The following is a 16037-nucleotide window of genomic DNA, read 5'->3' on the forward strand; positions in this document are numbered from 1 at the left end:
ACTTTTATGAGTTTTGTCTTTTTTTTTTTATGATTCAGTTTTGAGAACAAATTGTAAAAGTTTTTGAATGCCTCACCATTTAAAAACATGTGGTTTTTTTGGTTTTTTTTTTTTTTTTTTTTGCATTTTGAATAACAGATTTTTTTTTTTTTTAACCCAATAGTTTGCTTGCCTAAACTGGATTTGAAGCAATTTCAACTACTGGAGATCTGCCATTTTACAAAATCACAATCGGAAAGAAACAGGTTTTCAAATAATGGAAGAGTCTAAGACCTCTAAAAGTGGAAATCATGAACCAAAGAAGAATGTTATTTGTGAAGAGAGCAAAGCAGTTAAAGTTATAACTAATCAAACTTTGAAAGCTAGAAATGATAAATGTATAAAAGAAATTGGAAACAGCTCTCCAAATAGGAATAGTAGTAAAAAAAATAAGCAAAATGATAATTGTACAGAAAAAACAGAGATGAAATCATGTAGAGTGAATGCTGTTGATATTCCAGGGCCTAAAGATTTGGGGTTAGTCCTTCAAGATCAAAGTCATTGCAAAGCAAAAAAATTACCTACTTCACCAGTGAAAACTGAAAAGGCATCTATTTCACAGGCAAAATTAGAAAAGATACCCAGTTTACAGGTTAAAGCAGAAAAATGCCCAAAGTCACCTAATTCACAAGTAAAAGCAGAAAAAGCACCCAGTTCTCAGATGAGATCAGAACAGGTGCCCAGGTCACAAGCAGAAGCAGAAAAGGTACCCAGTTTACCATTGAAAGAAAACATGAGACAGACAGAATTACAACAGATTGGAAAAAAAATTCCAAGCTCCTTTGCTTCTGTGGACAAAGTGAATATTCAAGCTGTAGAGGGGAAAAAATCTGCTCTGCAACACTCACCGCAATCGCAGAATCAACAAACATGTACAGATAATACTGGTGATTCCGATGATAGTGCTTCAGGAATTGAAGACATATCAGATGATTTGAGTAAGTACAGATTAGATTATTCCACAAGTCACATTTTTTGGAGGGATTTTCCTGTATTAATGTTCACTAGATGATCTCTGGTTTAACTACTTTAATTACAAAAGGACATTAGTAATGTCGCTCTTAAAGCTACAAAAAAGCCTTTCCGTTTATTATGGTAGGTAAAAAGGCTGTGCAAATGTAAATTTAGTGGCTCCTTTAGTTGGTATATACTCTTTTGAAATGGTCTTTGTAATATTAATATATTGCTCATTCATTCACTGAATATGTTTGTGTTGAATTCTGTTATGCATCAAATGTGTGTTTACAACGGAAAGCCGGAAAAAACACAGTCCTACACCTAGACCTCTAGTCTGGTGGCGGTGATATACATAAGTGATTTTTAGTGCCAAAAACTTAATTCACATTGAGAATTCACATTATTAAATTGTGAGATTTAGACTTTGGGTTGAAAAAAAATGCATGATATGACCATGAGACTCTGAGTATGACTGAGACTCATTATGACTGGAGCAGGGAGTTGAGGGAAAGAGTGGCAAATAATGCAGCTGAAAGGGCACTCCGGCATTGGAGAATCAAGGACCTTGTAAGCCATGATGGAAAGTTTGGACTTTGTCATGAGTATTTTTGAGAAGCCATTGAAGAGTTTGGTTTTTTTTTTTAATTTAAATTGTAATCCCCTAAATGTTCTTCAGGAGAAGAGTTTTAAGTAAGGTAATGCTATCTATGATCAGATTTTTTAAAAATCCTTTTGGCTACAAGGCAGCAAATTCTTTGACAGGAACAAGGGAAACTGATATAACATTGTTATACAGTTTACTGACAACGGTTGTAAAATTCATTTTGTTTTGGGTCCTGATTTTTGTTTTAAGTAATTGTTTAGAAATATTGTCCATATCTTTCAAGTAACTTTAATCTTGATTTTGTCTAAATTAAAGAATTTCCTTTTATAAACTTTTTTCCTGGTGTTTCTGTGGCCTTGATGTAGAAATAAAAAGCAGCCATTTGTGAATCATTTGTCACACTTTGAGAAACAATGGTAAAGAATTCAGAAATAGCTTTTTAGTTATTTTGGTACACAGAGGATGAAATATGGATAGACATGTTAAAAATTTTAATAGAGTTATCTTTATTTTATGTGTATAAGAAAAAAAATCAAGCTCATAATTATATACACATAGAGCTTAGGACAAGGCCAACTTTAAAAAATAAGTCAATTTAGAGATAGTATCAAGTAAATAATAATACTGGTAATGTTTACATATGGCAAAAATTTAAACATGATGACACCTGAATGATCGAAGTTCGGGAAATAGTGGTGCTTAAGATCACTTAATTAAGGATTTCATCACTTGAATTAGTGAAAAACCTGATATAAAGGTTATTTTTAAAAAGACAATAAAATAATCGAGGTGACATTGTAAGATAGTTAAGAGTATGAGCTCTGGAGTGAAATTGCATGGATTTTGAATTCCCATCTTCTCCGATTAATAACTTCGTAATCTTGAATAATCTGTTTGTCCCTTAAAAATGTTTTCTAATTTTTAAAAAAGTGGAGATGCTGCTGCCTGTGTTATGAAGGTTAAGTAAAAAATCCAGTAGGATGTTTCATGTAGTACCTGACACAGTAGGCATGCAATGGCAATGAGTATCATTTATTATTATATTACTCCAATTAAATGCTATTTTGTTACTTGTTAATGTGGAGAACAAGTTGAACTAGTTTAAAGAAGCTACTAGACCAAGTAGAGGTCATTTGGGGAAACTTGGTTTAGCAAATTAATAAGAATGACCTACAGTATAGCAGTCATTTTTCATAAATAAGTACTTCTCATGTTTTAAAGAATTCAATATGTGTGATATTTGCCTTGAATTCATGGTCAGATATAATTGTTAAGCACTTCTTTTTTACCATATGAAAAAATACAAATTAATGATAATTGAATTAATGATTTCTCATTAGATTACCACTTGGTAAAATAAATAGAATGAAATCTTTATATCTAGATCATTATCTATTTGGACTTAAATAGGTATACAGAAATTTGATTAATCTCAGTGTTCTCCATTAGGCCCAAATTTAACTCCTTCACCATTTTTCTTTTTGCCATTTATTCCATTCAATAAGAATCTTTTTTTTTTTTTTTTTAGTGTCTACTATGTGCCAGGTACTGATCTAGTCACTAGGAATATAGCAGTGAATGAAACAAATGACACAACTCTTAAGGAGTTAATGTTCTAGTGAGAGGAAACAGACAACAAACACAATAAATTTAAAAAAATATTTTAAGTTAGATGGTTATAAATCCTTTGAGAAAAATGCAATAGAAAAGGTCATAGGGAATGATGCTAGTTGCTGTTGGTGGTGTTTCAAATTTAAATTGTCATTCAGAAAGTGAAATTAGAGCAAATACTTAAAGGAAAGAAGTGAATGAGCCAGGTGAATATTTGAGGGGAGAGCATTCTTGATCTGGGTTTCTCAAATTTTAATATGTATACTTACCACTTGGGAATCATATTAAAATGCTGATTCCTGAGCCTCATTTCCAGAGATTTTTGATTCAGAAGGCCTAGGGTGGGACCTGAGAAATTGGATTTCTGACAAGTTTCCAAGTCCTGCTGGTCAGGATCCTGCTTTTGGGCAGCATGTCCTAATATCACCCTTTATTGTGTTTTCAACATAGCAGCCAGAATGATCCTATTAAAATGAGTGAGATTATGTTACTCCTAGACAGAATGTTTCAGTGGCTTCCCATACACCAGAGTAAAAGATAGTGTTCTTGCAGTGACTAGTAGAGCCCTACCTGGTCTGTGACACTCCCTTACTTCTCTGCCCTCATTCATTTACTTCTCGCCCTTTCTCTTTCTCTCTGCTCCAGCTGCATGGTTTTCTTGCATTTCCTCAAAGACAAAGGCAGATGTCCATCTCAGGGCCTTTGCATTTACTTTTTCCTCTGCCTAGACTGTTCATCCCCCAATGTCCATAGGGCTACCTCTTTTAACTTCCTTCACCTTCTTTTTTTTTTTTTTTTTTGAGACAGAGTCTCACTGTCTTGCCCAGGCTAGAGTGCCGTGGCGTCATCATAGCTCACAGGAACCTCAAACTCCTGGGCTCAAGCGATCCTCCTGCCTCAGCCTCCCAAGTAGCTGGGACTACAGGCACGCGCCACCATACCTGGCTAATTTTTTTCTATATATTTTTAGCTGTCCAATTAATTTCTTTCTATTTTTGGTAGAGACGGGGTCTCGCTCTTGCTCAGGCTGGTCTCGAACTCCTGAGCTCAAACGATCCGCCTGCCTCGGCCTCCCAGAGTGCTAGGATTACAGGCGTGAGCCACCGCACCCAGCCTATTCAGTGGTTTTTATTATACTGTATTCACAAAGTTGTACAGCTCTCACCATTATCTAATTCCATTTTCATTACTCCCCAGAGAAACTCCATACCCAGTAGCAGTCACTGTTCATTACATTCCCTTCCTACCCATTGGCAATAACTAATCTTTCTGTCTCTATTGATTTGTCCTGTTTTTATATAAATGGAATGATATAACATGTGGCCTATTGTGTCTGGCTTTTTTTGCTTAGCATAATGTTTTCAAAATTCATCCATGTTATAGCATGTATGAATGTACATCATTCTTTTTTATTGCCAAATAGTATTTGATTGTATGGATATACCACATTTTGTTTATCCGTTTGTCAGTTGATAGACATTTGGATTGTTTCCATCTTTTGACTAGCCTTAATAGTGCTGCTATGAGCATTTGTGTAAGTTTTTGTGTGGATGTATGTTTTCCTTTTTCCTGGGTATATATCTAGAAGTGCGATTGCTGTGTCGTATAGTAATTCTGTTTAACTTTTTTATTTTGGTGATAAATATATATAAGGTTTACCATTGTAACCATTTTAAAGTGTACAATTCAGTGGCGTTAAGTATATTTACAATGTCGTACAATCATTACCACTGTCTAATTCCAGAACTTTTTCAGCATCCCAGTAGGAAATCCCATGCTCATTAAGAGTCATTTCCCATTCTCCACTTTCCCCAGCCTCTGGCAACTACTAATATACTTTCTATTTCTATGTATTTGCCTATTTTAGATAATTCATATACATCGAGCTATACAATATGTGGTCTTTTGTATCTGGCTTTCATTTAGCGTCATGTTTTCCAGGTTTATTCATGTAGTAGCATGTATCACTGCTTTATTCCTTTTTAAGGCTGAGGCTATGGACTGAATTGTATCACCTCCCAATTCATATGCTGAATTCCTGACTTCCAATGTGATTGTACTTGGACATAGGGCTTTTAGGAGGTAATTAAGGTTAAATGAGGTCATAAGTGTGGGGTCCTAATGTGATAGGATTGGTGGCCTTATAAGAAGGAGAAAAGAGAGAGAGAACTAGAGAAAGAGAGAGAGGTCTCCATAAGGAAAACCACATCAAGAAGGTGGCTGTCTGCAATCTAAGGAGAAAGCATTCACTAGACACTGACCCTACTGGCACCTTGATCTTGGACTTTCCAGGCTCCAGAACTGTGAGAAAATTAATTTCTGTTGTTTAAGCCACTCAGTCTATGGTATTTGTTAAGGCAGCCTGAGCTGACTATGACAGCTGAATAATATTCCCTTGTAGATATGCCATATTTTATTTATCCACTCATCAGTGATGGACATTTGGGTTATTTCTACTTTGGCTATTATGAATAGTGCTTCTGTGAACATTCATATACAAGATTTTATGTGGACACAGGTTTTCAATTCTTGTTTCATGTAACATCTTGCGGAACTGGTGTTCTGTGGAACACAGTTTGGGACATTCTGCCTGGTATTATTTTATTTTGTATGTTGATTCCAGAAAATAAAACAATTTCATTTATTTCTGACTTTTTTTTTTTTTTTTTAAGAGATAGGGACTCACTCTGTTGCCCAGGCTGGAGTGTGGTGGCTCAATTATTGCTCACAATAACCTCTACCTCCTGGGCTCAAGTGATCCTCCCACCTCAGCCTCCAAAGTAGCTGGGACTACAGGTGTGTGTCACCATGCCTGGCTAAATTTTTTCTATATTTTATAGAGATGGGGTCTTGTTATGTTGTCCAGGCTGGTCTTGAACTCCTAGCCTCAAGCAATCCTCCCACCTCGGCTTCCCAAAATGCTGGAATTACAGGCATGAGCCACTGTGTCTGGCCTATTTTTGACTTTTCTATGTTTTTTTGGAGACCGAGTCTTGCTCTGTCACCCTGGGTAGAATACAGTGGTATCATCATAGCTCATTGCAACCTAAAACTCATGGATTCAAGCGATCCTCCTGCCTCAGCCTCCCAGGTAGCTGGGCCACCATGCCTGGCTGATTTTTTCTGTTTTTAGTAGAGACAAGGTCTTGCTCTTGCTCAGGCTGGTCTCCAACTCCTGACCTCAAGTGATCCTCCTGCCTCAGCCTTCCAGAGTGCTAGGATTACAGATGTGAGCCACCGTGCCTGGCCATCATTTCTTCTTTATTTAGAAAATTAGTCCTATCAAAAGGTAGAATTGACTTTTCAGACTTCCTCTAGATGGCATATTATTGGCTTTTGAGGGCAGAGTGGAGAGATTTATTTATTATCTGTGAGAATTTTTTTTGGAACTGCTTTTAGATACATCCAGATTCATTCATTCAACAGCATCAGCTCTGGTATAGGAATTGTATTAAAATCTGAAGGTACATAGTTAAATAATACCTGATTATTAGCATCAAAGAATCCATCATCTAATGTAGGAAATAGATAAATAAATCCAAATTCCATTACTCTGTAAATATGAGATAATAGAGGTGATAGGAGAATACAGAAGATACCAGACCGGCTTCTGAAACAGGTAGTGCTTAAGCTGAATTTTGAAGGACAGGTAAATATTACTAGTTGAATTGAGAAGGCATTGATGGAGAAGGAAATAGCATATGTAAAGACACTGAAGCAGCAGTGATTTATTCTAGCACTTTTAGTATGAATGAAATGAGAATTGTTAGGGCAGGTTCTGAGGTTAGAGATATAGGCAAATTAGCTCTCTTTCTTTAGCTTTTAGATTAAATGAAATCCCCTCAGAGAAGCCTTCTCTGACTTCCATATCTAAAGTTGGTCTTCCTGTCAGTTCCTTGCTTTTTTCCTTTATAGCATTTATTACAACTTGGAATTATTATATTTGTTTACTACCTCCATGAAGGCAAAGGACTGTGTGTAATATTCTAGGGAGTTTAAACTTTATCTTGAACTCTTTAAAAGCCTTTTAAGTATTTTAGGCAAGAGAATAACATGATTCCGTTTGTATTTAAAAAATCACACCGGTGGTAGACCCTCTTGTCAGCCAGGTACATATTGCCAAATGCTGGAAATGCGAAGATGAAAACATATATTCTATGCCTTAAAGAGATTACAATCTAGTTAGGGGGCACAGAAGCAAAGGAAAAATGTTGATCTGGTGGAGAACTTCCATGAATTCAGTGGAAGCAAAGAAGGAGCCTTGTGCCTGGAGTGTATATGTTCTTTTAACTGCTAATAACTAGTTCAGTAACTAATCTTCTTTGGGACTCAAAATAGCTTTTTATCAAATTCACTTCAGATATTCTATAAGGTGATTATCTTATGTTAGCTTTGTATAGTGTAGTCTTAGTTATATATGTCTCTTAATAGTTAAGCTGGAAGAACGAGGGAGGCATTTGACCCATGAAGTAGGTTTTTCTTTGTGAATTTTGATACCATGTATTTATCTCAGTTTTATTTTATATATATGTACCAACTTATGCAACAAAGGAAAATATAAAGAAAGAATTTTTTTCTTCTATATGTATAAATTTAATGTCTGTCTTTTTATTAAAAATTTAAAAAATTTACCAGTTCTGGGGATAATAACTGATTACTTTTTTTCTAGGTAAAATGAAGAATGATGACTCTAATAAAGAAAATTCTTCAGAGATGGACTATTTAGAAAATGCCACTGTAATAGATGAATCTACCTTGACACCTGAGCAGAGGCTGGGCTTGAAACAAGCAGAAGAACGCTTAGAAAGAGATCACATCTTTCGACTTGAAAAAGTATACTATGTTGTTTTAGTTATTTGGAGGGAAATATGTGTTTCATAACTTTTTCCCCAAGGACAGCTCTTCTTTATTTTTCTTTTATTCGTAAGACAAAGGTAGCATTCATCTTTCCTTTTTCCCTCTTTCCTTCCTCTCATTTTCTTTCCCTCTTTTTCTTCCTTCCCTCTCTTTGTTTAGCAAATACTTAAGGTCTGTGAGTCTGACTTCATTCATTCATCCCAGGGATAGGCAAACTATGGCCTACTCCCTTGTTTTTGTTTTTGGATATATTAAAATACACCTAGCCCCTTTTTTTGGTAAACAGTTTTGTTGGACTATAGCCATGTGCATTTGTTTACATATTGCCTATGGCTGCTTTCATGCTACCATAGCAAAGTTGAGTAGGGTAGCTGCCAAAGAGGCTATGTGGCTTGCAGAACTATAAAATATTTACTATTTATCAAAGCGTATGATATTTATCAAAATATTACTTTGGCTCTTTACTGTCTTCTGATTTATTCACTCATCAAATAGATACTGAGTGCTTGTTATGTGCAAGGTACTGTGCGAGGCACTGGGGCTATATTGGTGAAAATGGCATAGTTTCTCCTCATTTAGAAGTTAAAAGTCCATTCAGATTGATGGAAATAAATTAGCAAATACCATATAATGTACTCGAGTTCCTCCTTTTTCTCTTGCTTTTCTTCTCTATTTTTTTCTCCCATATTTACTGAGTACTCTGTATTAGCAACTATTCTAGTCACTGGTATCTTATTCCTGAATACTAATTAATTTCTTAACCTAGAAGTACACATTCCTAGCCTCAACTATAAAAACACTGCCAAATATTGAAGGAAAGAATCACAAATCAAACTTCTGAAAAATAGATACTTGGGATATTTGTGAATATGTATATAAGGAAATAAGTCATCATTCATGAAAGAAAGAAAGAAATGGTATGATTCTGTATAGTTTAGAAAAATGAGATCATATCTAGATTGGAGAAGACAATTCTGGGTTGTTAATAGGACAGAGTAGTCACCATATGAAAAGAGAAAGGAATATCAAGGAGTAGAGGACCATAATATAGGAGAGAGTTTGGGTTGTATAGCAAGTCTCACAAGATCCTAGTTAGAAGGAAGTCTTTTTTACAATTTTCTATTTTACTTAATTCTGTCTTTACTTAGTCCTCTTACTTATCCTCTCCTAAGCCTGGAATTAGTAGTTATTTCTGGATCTGTCCATTGTCAAGATAAATATTGATTGCCTTTTATGTACTGTGGCCTGGTGGGTGATAAAAGGTTAAATTCCGGCGTGCCTGAAATTTTTAAAAACACCACTTTTTTAGGAGTTTACTAATGAGAGAAAACATGTAAGCAAGTAATAATAATAATAACAATATTGTTTGAAAATGGAATCATAGACAAAAAAGAGTTTCCAGCTTGAGTTGGGGGTATAGAGGCATCAATTCGGGGAATGCTTCTTAAGGAGCGGACATTGGAGTTGATTCTCAAAAATTGGCTAGAAATTGATTAGGTGAATAGGGGAAGGGTGGTTAGGTAAATTATATACCGTGTATAAAGGAAGTGTGAAAATTTCTTTTCAGGAAAAATAAGCAGGGAACTGGATGGGAAGATACATAGGAATGAGCAGGAAAGGTCAGTTTGTGGGAAAAGGAAGAAGTTGGGGTGGAATGGGTATTTGATGGTAGGAGGAAAGAATGGCCTGGGGTGAAAGGAAATCTTGGAAGCATTGGAAAGCATTTTATTTGTTGTTGAGTTTAGACAGTCACCAGTGATTTAAAATCACTGTGCCAGTACCAGCATAGATGTCTAATCCCTTTTCTTTCTGACACCTGTTTATTTCTTACGTCCTCCAAACCTCTTATTTTCAATTCATTATACTCTTAATTAACATTTTTCTTTACAAGCTTTAGACACTCATTAAGAATATTCTTCCTAAGTTTTTTTGATTTCATCAGGGTCCTTTGGTTCACAGTGTACCCATAGATTATCTAATTGAGGAATAAAGATATAGATTTTTTGCTATATACCAAAGAAGACATAAATCCAAACCATCAGATTTGGGTAAATTTCCATATGGTGAGTGTTAAATAATGACTTGGAAATACTTAGAATCTTCGTGCCCAGAAATCTTTCTTCTAGCTTGTCTGCAGAAAGTTTAAAGAAGGGTCATTAGTCTGTTTGTTTAATGGTAAAATAAAATATAACTGTAATAAAAGAAATATTTAAACATTTTTCATATGTTTTTTCTGTAAAACTAGAAACTTCATGATGGTGAGAGCATTTTTGTCTTCTTTGATATCATGCGTAATGCATTTCTTGCTCAAAGCATTTGGTTGCTCATTAGAGGTAGTGTGCATAGTGGTCAAGTGCGTGGATTTTGGAGTCACTGGGTCTAGCTCTGCCACTTTTACTGGTTGGATAATATCAAATAAATTCCTTAACCTCTTTAAACCTTGGTTTCTTCACCAGTAAAATGGGATTAACAAAAATAACAACACCTAGCTCATGGGGCTGTTATGAAGATTAAATGAGAGAATACAAATAAATTTCTTGGCACAAGACCTGGTATGTAGTAAGTACTAAATAAAGATTAGCTACTTGTAGAATTGAATTATTTTACCAGGTAGGGCAGTTTTTATTATTTTATGAATAAGGAGATAGACTCAGGCTCCAATGTTAGAGATTTACTCAAGGTCAGTCATCCCATTCAGCGCAGTACCACAATTCTCTTACTAAAAGAATCTAGACATGCCCTTATCTTCTAATGTTTTGTAATTGAAAAATTCATGTGATTGATTTCATGACTCCCTTAGTGACCTCATCAGTACTCATGGCTTTAGGTGTTCTGTGTATATTCTTTCAACTCCTGAATCCAACTCGTTTTACACCTCCACTGGTCTCATCTTGAACCAAGCCAACATCATCTTTTTTCTGGATTATTGCAATGTTGATAACTGCAATAAGCTTTTTTTGCTTCTGTTCTTAACATAGAAGGCAAATGATATTTTTATAATATTGATTAGATCTTATAATTCTCTGCTCAGAAACTCAAATGGCCTTCCATCACACTTAGAATAAAAGCCAGAGTCTTCACAGGGGACCTTGTCATCTGGCCCCTATTACTTCTCTGTTTCAGTCATACTAGCTTTTTTGCAATGCGTCAAACATTTTAGGCACATTTCTGCCACAAGGCATTAGCATTCACTTTTTCCTCTGTTTGGAATGTTTCTTTCCAGATATCCACACAGCTCAATCCTTTAATTTCTTTAAGTCGCTTTATCAATAAGATCTTAAGTGATGACTCTATTTAAAAAAAAACAGGCCGGGCGCGGTGGCTCTCGCCTGTAATCCTAGCACTCTGGGAGGCCGAGGTGGGCGGATTGTTTGAGCTCAGGAGTTCGAGACCAGCCTGAGCAAGAGTGAGACCTCTTCTCTACTAAAAATAGAAAGAAATTAATCAGACAACTAAAAATATATAGAAAAAATTAGCCGGGCATGGTGGCGCATGCCTGTAGTCCCAGCTACACGGGAGGCTGAGGCAGGAGGATCGCTTGAGCCCAGGAGTTTGAGGTTGCTGTGAGCTAGGCTGACGCCACGGCACTCTACCCAGGGCAACCCAGGGAAATTCTGCCCCAAAAAAAAAAAAAAACAGTAACTATCCCCACCCATATTCCTATTTATTTGTTTGTATGTTTGTTTATTACCCATCTCCCTACATTAGAATGTAAATTCATACAGACAGGAATTTCCATCTGTTTTGTTTATTGCTATTATCCCCTGCTCCTAGAAAAATGTTTTACATATAATATGAGCTTAGAAAATCTTTGGTAAATAAAGAAATAGTTGTGGTTGGAAACTAAGAGGAAGAGTTTTCTGTGAAATCTTAATTGATTCTCCAATAGGAATTGATTTGAAAAAAATTTTATTCGAAAGAACTGAAATAACTAGATTCAGCTGAATTTTCTTATTTGCTTGTTGCCCTGGGCAAATTATTTAATCCTTGAGATTTAGTTCCTTTGCCAGTAAAATGGGGAATCCTGATAGGGTTTTTCTAAGGTTAATAAATACTCTATAAACAGTGGCTATATTTATTTTTATTTTGTGGCAAGACTTGCTAAATTTGGGGCAGGTCTCATTTAAAGGAAATCATATATAATATTCTGAGGTGAGAGTCTTTTTTTGTCAGAAGCTACAGTCTATTCAATATCAATCTGAAATAAAAACTAAGTATTGCTGAAGTTTCAAGGTAAGGCATTAGAAATAGCGTTTTAAAATCCAGTATGTATTTAATGTGTTTTTGTAACTTTTTATTGTGCAATCTTTTGGGTAGAGTGTTGGCTTCAGACTCAGACATACATGAATTTAAATTCAGCATCTCCCACTTAATCTGTCCTTGTGAAAGTTGCAAGCTCTATGAGCTTTTGTTTTCACATCTATAAAATGAAAATAATACCAATCTAATTGAATGATTAGGGGATATAAAATGAGAAATTGTATGTGAAACACCTAACATAACGTAGTGCCTGGTGCCTAACAGGCACTCAGTAATTATTAAGTTTTATTGTTAATCCGAGAATACATATACAAAGTGTGAATAAAATATTGTGATTGATCGTTACCATGTCAGAATTGTTATTCCTTTCAGAGTAGTGACCTCAAGAGGTTATCTATTTAATCCCATGATTCTGTGATTGATTGGAGTGTTTTTGGAACTCAGCTTTTGAAATTGTTTTCATATTTGTGATCCATTCTATTGAAATGCCCTATTTTGAGGGTGGATTTTACTTTTTATAGTAATCAAAAAGACTGAAAATTAAGTTTGAAACCAATTTTTGGGAAAGCATTGGAATAAGACTAAGTAGCAGGACTGCCTTTCTTATTTTACATTGTGTTCTAAAGATGATATTAGGTGAGTATTAAACATATTTAACATTGTAATGATATTGTTTGAAGTTAGTATATAATCTCCTATGATGACTATTTAGACAAGGGCAATTACCTCCTGGGTATATAAGTACTGATTTGTTTATTAAAAACTTATTCCCTCAGTGCTTATTTCTGTCTGTTATATTACATAATTGTATTGTTCACTTATGTAGTCAATAATTTACTGCTTTTCCTGTAAAAATGCATTTTTTAACTTGTCTCTTTAGCGATCACCAGAATATACTAATTGCCGGTATCTATGCAAACTGTGCTTAATTCACATTGAAAACATCCAAGGAGCTCACAAACATATCAAGGAGAAAAGACATAAGAAAAATATTTTGGTAAGTTCTTTTAAACAATTTATTTCTCAAATGGTAAAACTATATCAAATATTTTTTATCTTTGAAGCTAAAAATGAGGTATTTGTCCAGTCTGATATGATTAATAGCTGAAGTGATAGCCCTAGAAGCTGTGATTGCTTCCCTTATCTCAGGTGGTCAGAAGGGTAACTTTCTCAAGACCAGTTTGCTCATTCTGAAGAATGTTGTTTCCTAAGTTTAAAGCAGTCAGGTATAATCAGTCCATCTAACTGATATTTACTGAGTTCTTCTAGGCAGTGTTGAATAAGATAGTCATGGTTTCTGCTATCAGAGTTTCTAAGAATTGGTGAGGGCATACATTGAATAAGGTTTTTAAGTATAATGAACCTTATTAAAGGGGGGACCATGGTGCTAAGGAAGTGTACAAGGATATTTTACTTGGTCTGCAACAGGGAGAAAGTGACATTGAGTTGAACCTTGAAGTAGTAGTTTAAATGACAAAGAGATGAGTGGCCTAGAGAGGTAAGTGGAGAGCATTTTACACAAAAAAAGCATGAATAAAAGTCTTTAGGTAGGACAAGTCATGGCATATGAGGAACTGAAAGTCCAGTATGACTAGAGCAGAGAGACGTAGGGGGAAAATCGTATGACATGATGCTAGAGAAGTACAGATCATGCAGGGTCTTAAAAAGCTTTAGACTTTGGGAGTTTGTAATTTTTCAGGTATTTCTATTAAAATATTTCATAGACATAGATATGAATAGAGTACTTTTTTTTTAAAGTGTATTAGTATATTAACTATTTAATTTTTTCCGTTTAAAGTTACAATGATAATACTGTGTAAACTCTTAATTATCTCTAAGTCTCAGTTCATATATCTTCTCTGAGAAGTAGTCTCTTATCTGAGCCTTTCAGCAGTTCTGGGTAAGGTACTCCTTTGTGCTCCCAAAGCAGCTTTTGCATACCTTGATCCGAAAACCTAATGCACTGTATTTTGGTTGTCTGCCTTCTCTCCCCTTCTAGACTTCATTATTCAATATTCTAGAGGGCAGGTTTAGTTTCTTAATTAATTTCATTTCTGAATTGCTAAGGACAATGTCTGACACATAGGAGGTACTCAGTATATTTTTCTTGAAAAAATAAATGCACAGAAGCAAATCAAAAACTTTGAAGGAAAGAAATCATTCACATTTTATCAGCCTCTTATTTTGATTTAATTAGAGCTTGAGAAGATTTAATAGGACAGAGACAAGGGTGGTAGTTTAGGAGATAATAATTGGGAATTTTCCATTAATGTTGAAAGATGCCAATCATTAGTTCCAGGAGGTTCAGGGTATTCTAAGAAAGATACTTAAAAAAAAAACCATACTGTACACATTACAGGTCAAGTATCCCTTATCCTAAATGCTTAGGACCAGAAGTGTTTTGGATTTTTTCAGAATTTACAATATGTGCATTATATTCCAATGAGCATTTTCTTTGAGCATCATGGCAGTGCTCATAAAGTGTCAGATTTTGCTGGGTGCAGTGGCTTGCACCGTAATCCCAGCTACTGAGGAGCCTGAGGCAGGAGGATCGCTTGAGCCCAGGAGTTCGAGACCAGCCTGGGCAAAATGGCAAGACCCCATCTCAAAAAAGTCATCTATGAAACACAGTTAATATCATACTTAATGGTGAAGACTGAATGCTGTCCCCTCAAGATTGGGGAAAAAAAAAAGACAGGTATGAATATGCTACTGTGGAAAAGGGTATGGTGGTTCCTCAAAAAATTAAAAATAGAACTGCTGTATGATCCAGCGACTTCACTTCTGGGTATAAACTTAAAAGAATCAAAAGTAGTGTCTCCAAGAGATATTTGTACACCCATATTCTTAGCAACATTATTCACAGTAGCTAAAACATGGAAGCAATCCCAGTGTCTATTGATGAATGGATAAGCAAAATGTGGTATATTCATACAATGAAATATTACTCAGTCTTAAGGATGGAAATTCTGTAATATGCTACAAAATGGATGAACCTTTAGAAATTATGCTAAGTGAAATATGTCAGTCACAAAAAGAAAAATAGCATATGATTCCACTTATATGAGGTTTTTAGAGTAGTCATAAAGAAACAAAGTGGTGATTTCCAGGCGTTGGGAGAAGGGGGCAATGGGAAGTTATTGTTTGATGGACGTAGAGTGTCAGTTTTGCATATGTATACTATGTTAGAGTGTTTGGATTTTATTTTCAGCATTATGGAGCTTAATGACATGTATTTTTGCAAGGTCACTGGCATCAATGTGAAAGAAGCCTGAGAAGGGTCTATTTGGGGAGACCAGTGAGTCCTTCGTGATTATCTACTTAAGCAACGATGAACATTTGATCTGAAGTAGTAGTGAGAATGGAATAGGATGTAGAATTGTGGAGGTGGAGGCCTAGGATGTCTAGAATGATCATAAGGTATCTAATTTAAGATGTTATTATAGGTTATGGTGCCATTTACTTAGAGGAAATAAAAAAGTGTTTCAGAACATACTGACTTTTAGACACTTATGGGACATTTCAAGTAGAGATTTCCCACAATCATTTGCATATAAGGATCTGAAACTTATATTAGGAGCTGGAGATTCAAATTTGGTAATCTTCAGTATATTGAAGTCATGGATGTGGGTGAGAACACCAGAGGAGTGAAAAAGGGAGAAGATCAAGTAACACAAACATTTGAGGGACTGGTAGAGGAAGAGCAGCC

At 35.3% G+C, this 16037-nt stretch overlaps 1 protein-coding gene across 1 annotated transcript in view; it reads left to right on the forward strand.

The window, feature by feature from the left end:
* The first annotated feature begins 256 nt into the window (after nucleotides 1–256).
* Nucleotides 257–16037, forward strand: part of ZCCHC11 (zinc finger, CCHC domain containing 11) — an 88106-nt gene continuing 72325 nt past the window's right edge. The window contains exons 1-3 of the mRNA XM_012639344.1: nucleotides 257–977; nucleotides 7881–8044; nucleotides 13209–13325. Of these exons, the coding sequence (XP_012494798.1) occupies nucleotides 257–977; nucleotides 7881–8044; nucleotides 13209–13325 (1002 nt within the window). The remainder of the gene's footprint in view (nucleotides 978–7880; nucleotides 8045–13208; nucleotides 13326–16037) is intronic.

Source organism: Propithecus coquereli, unplaced genomic scaffold (genome assembly GCF_000956105.1).
Source record: "Propithecus coquereli isolate 6110/MARCELLA unplaced genomic scaffold, Pcoq_1.0 Scaffold14, whole genome shotgun sequence".
Taxonomy (NCBI): Eukaryota; Metazoa; Chordata; class Mammalia; order Primates; family Indriidae; genus Propithecus; species Propithecus coquereli.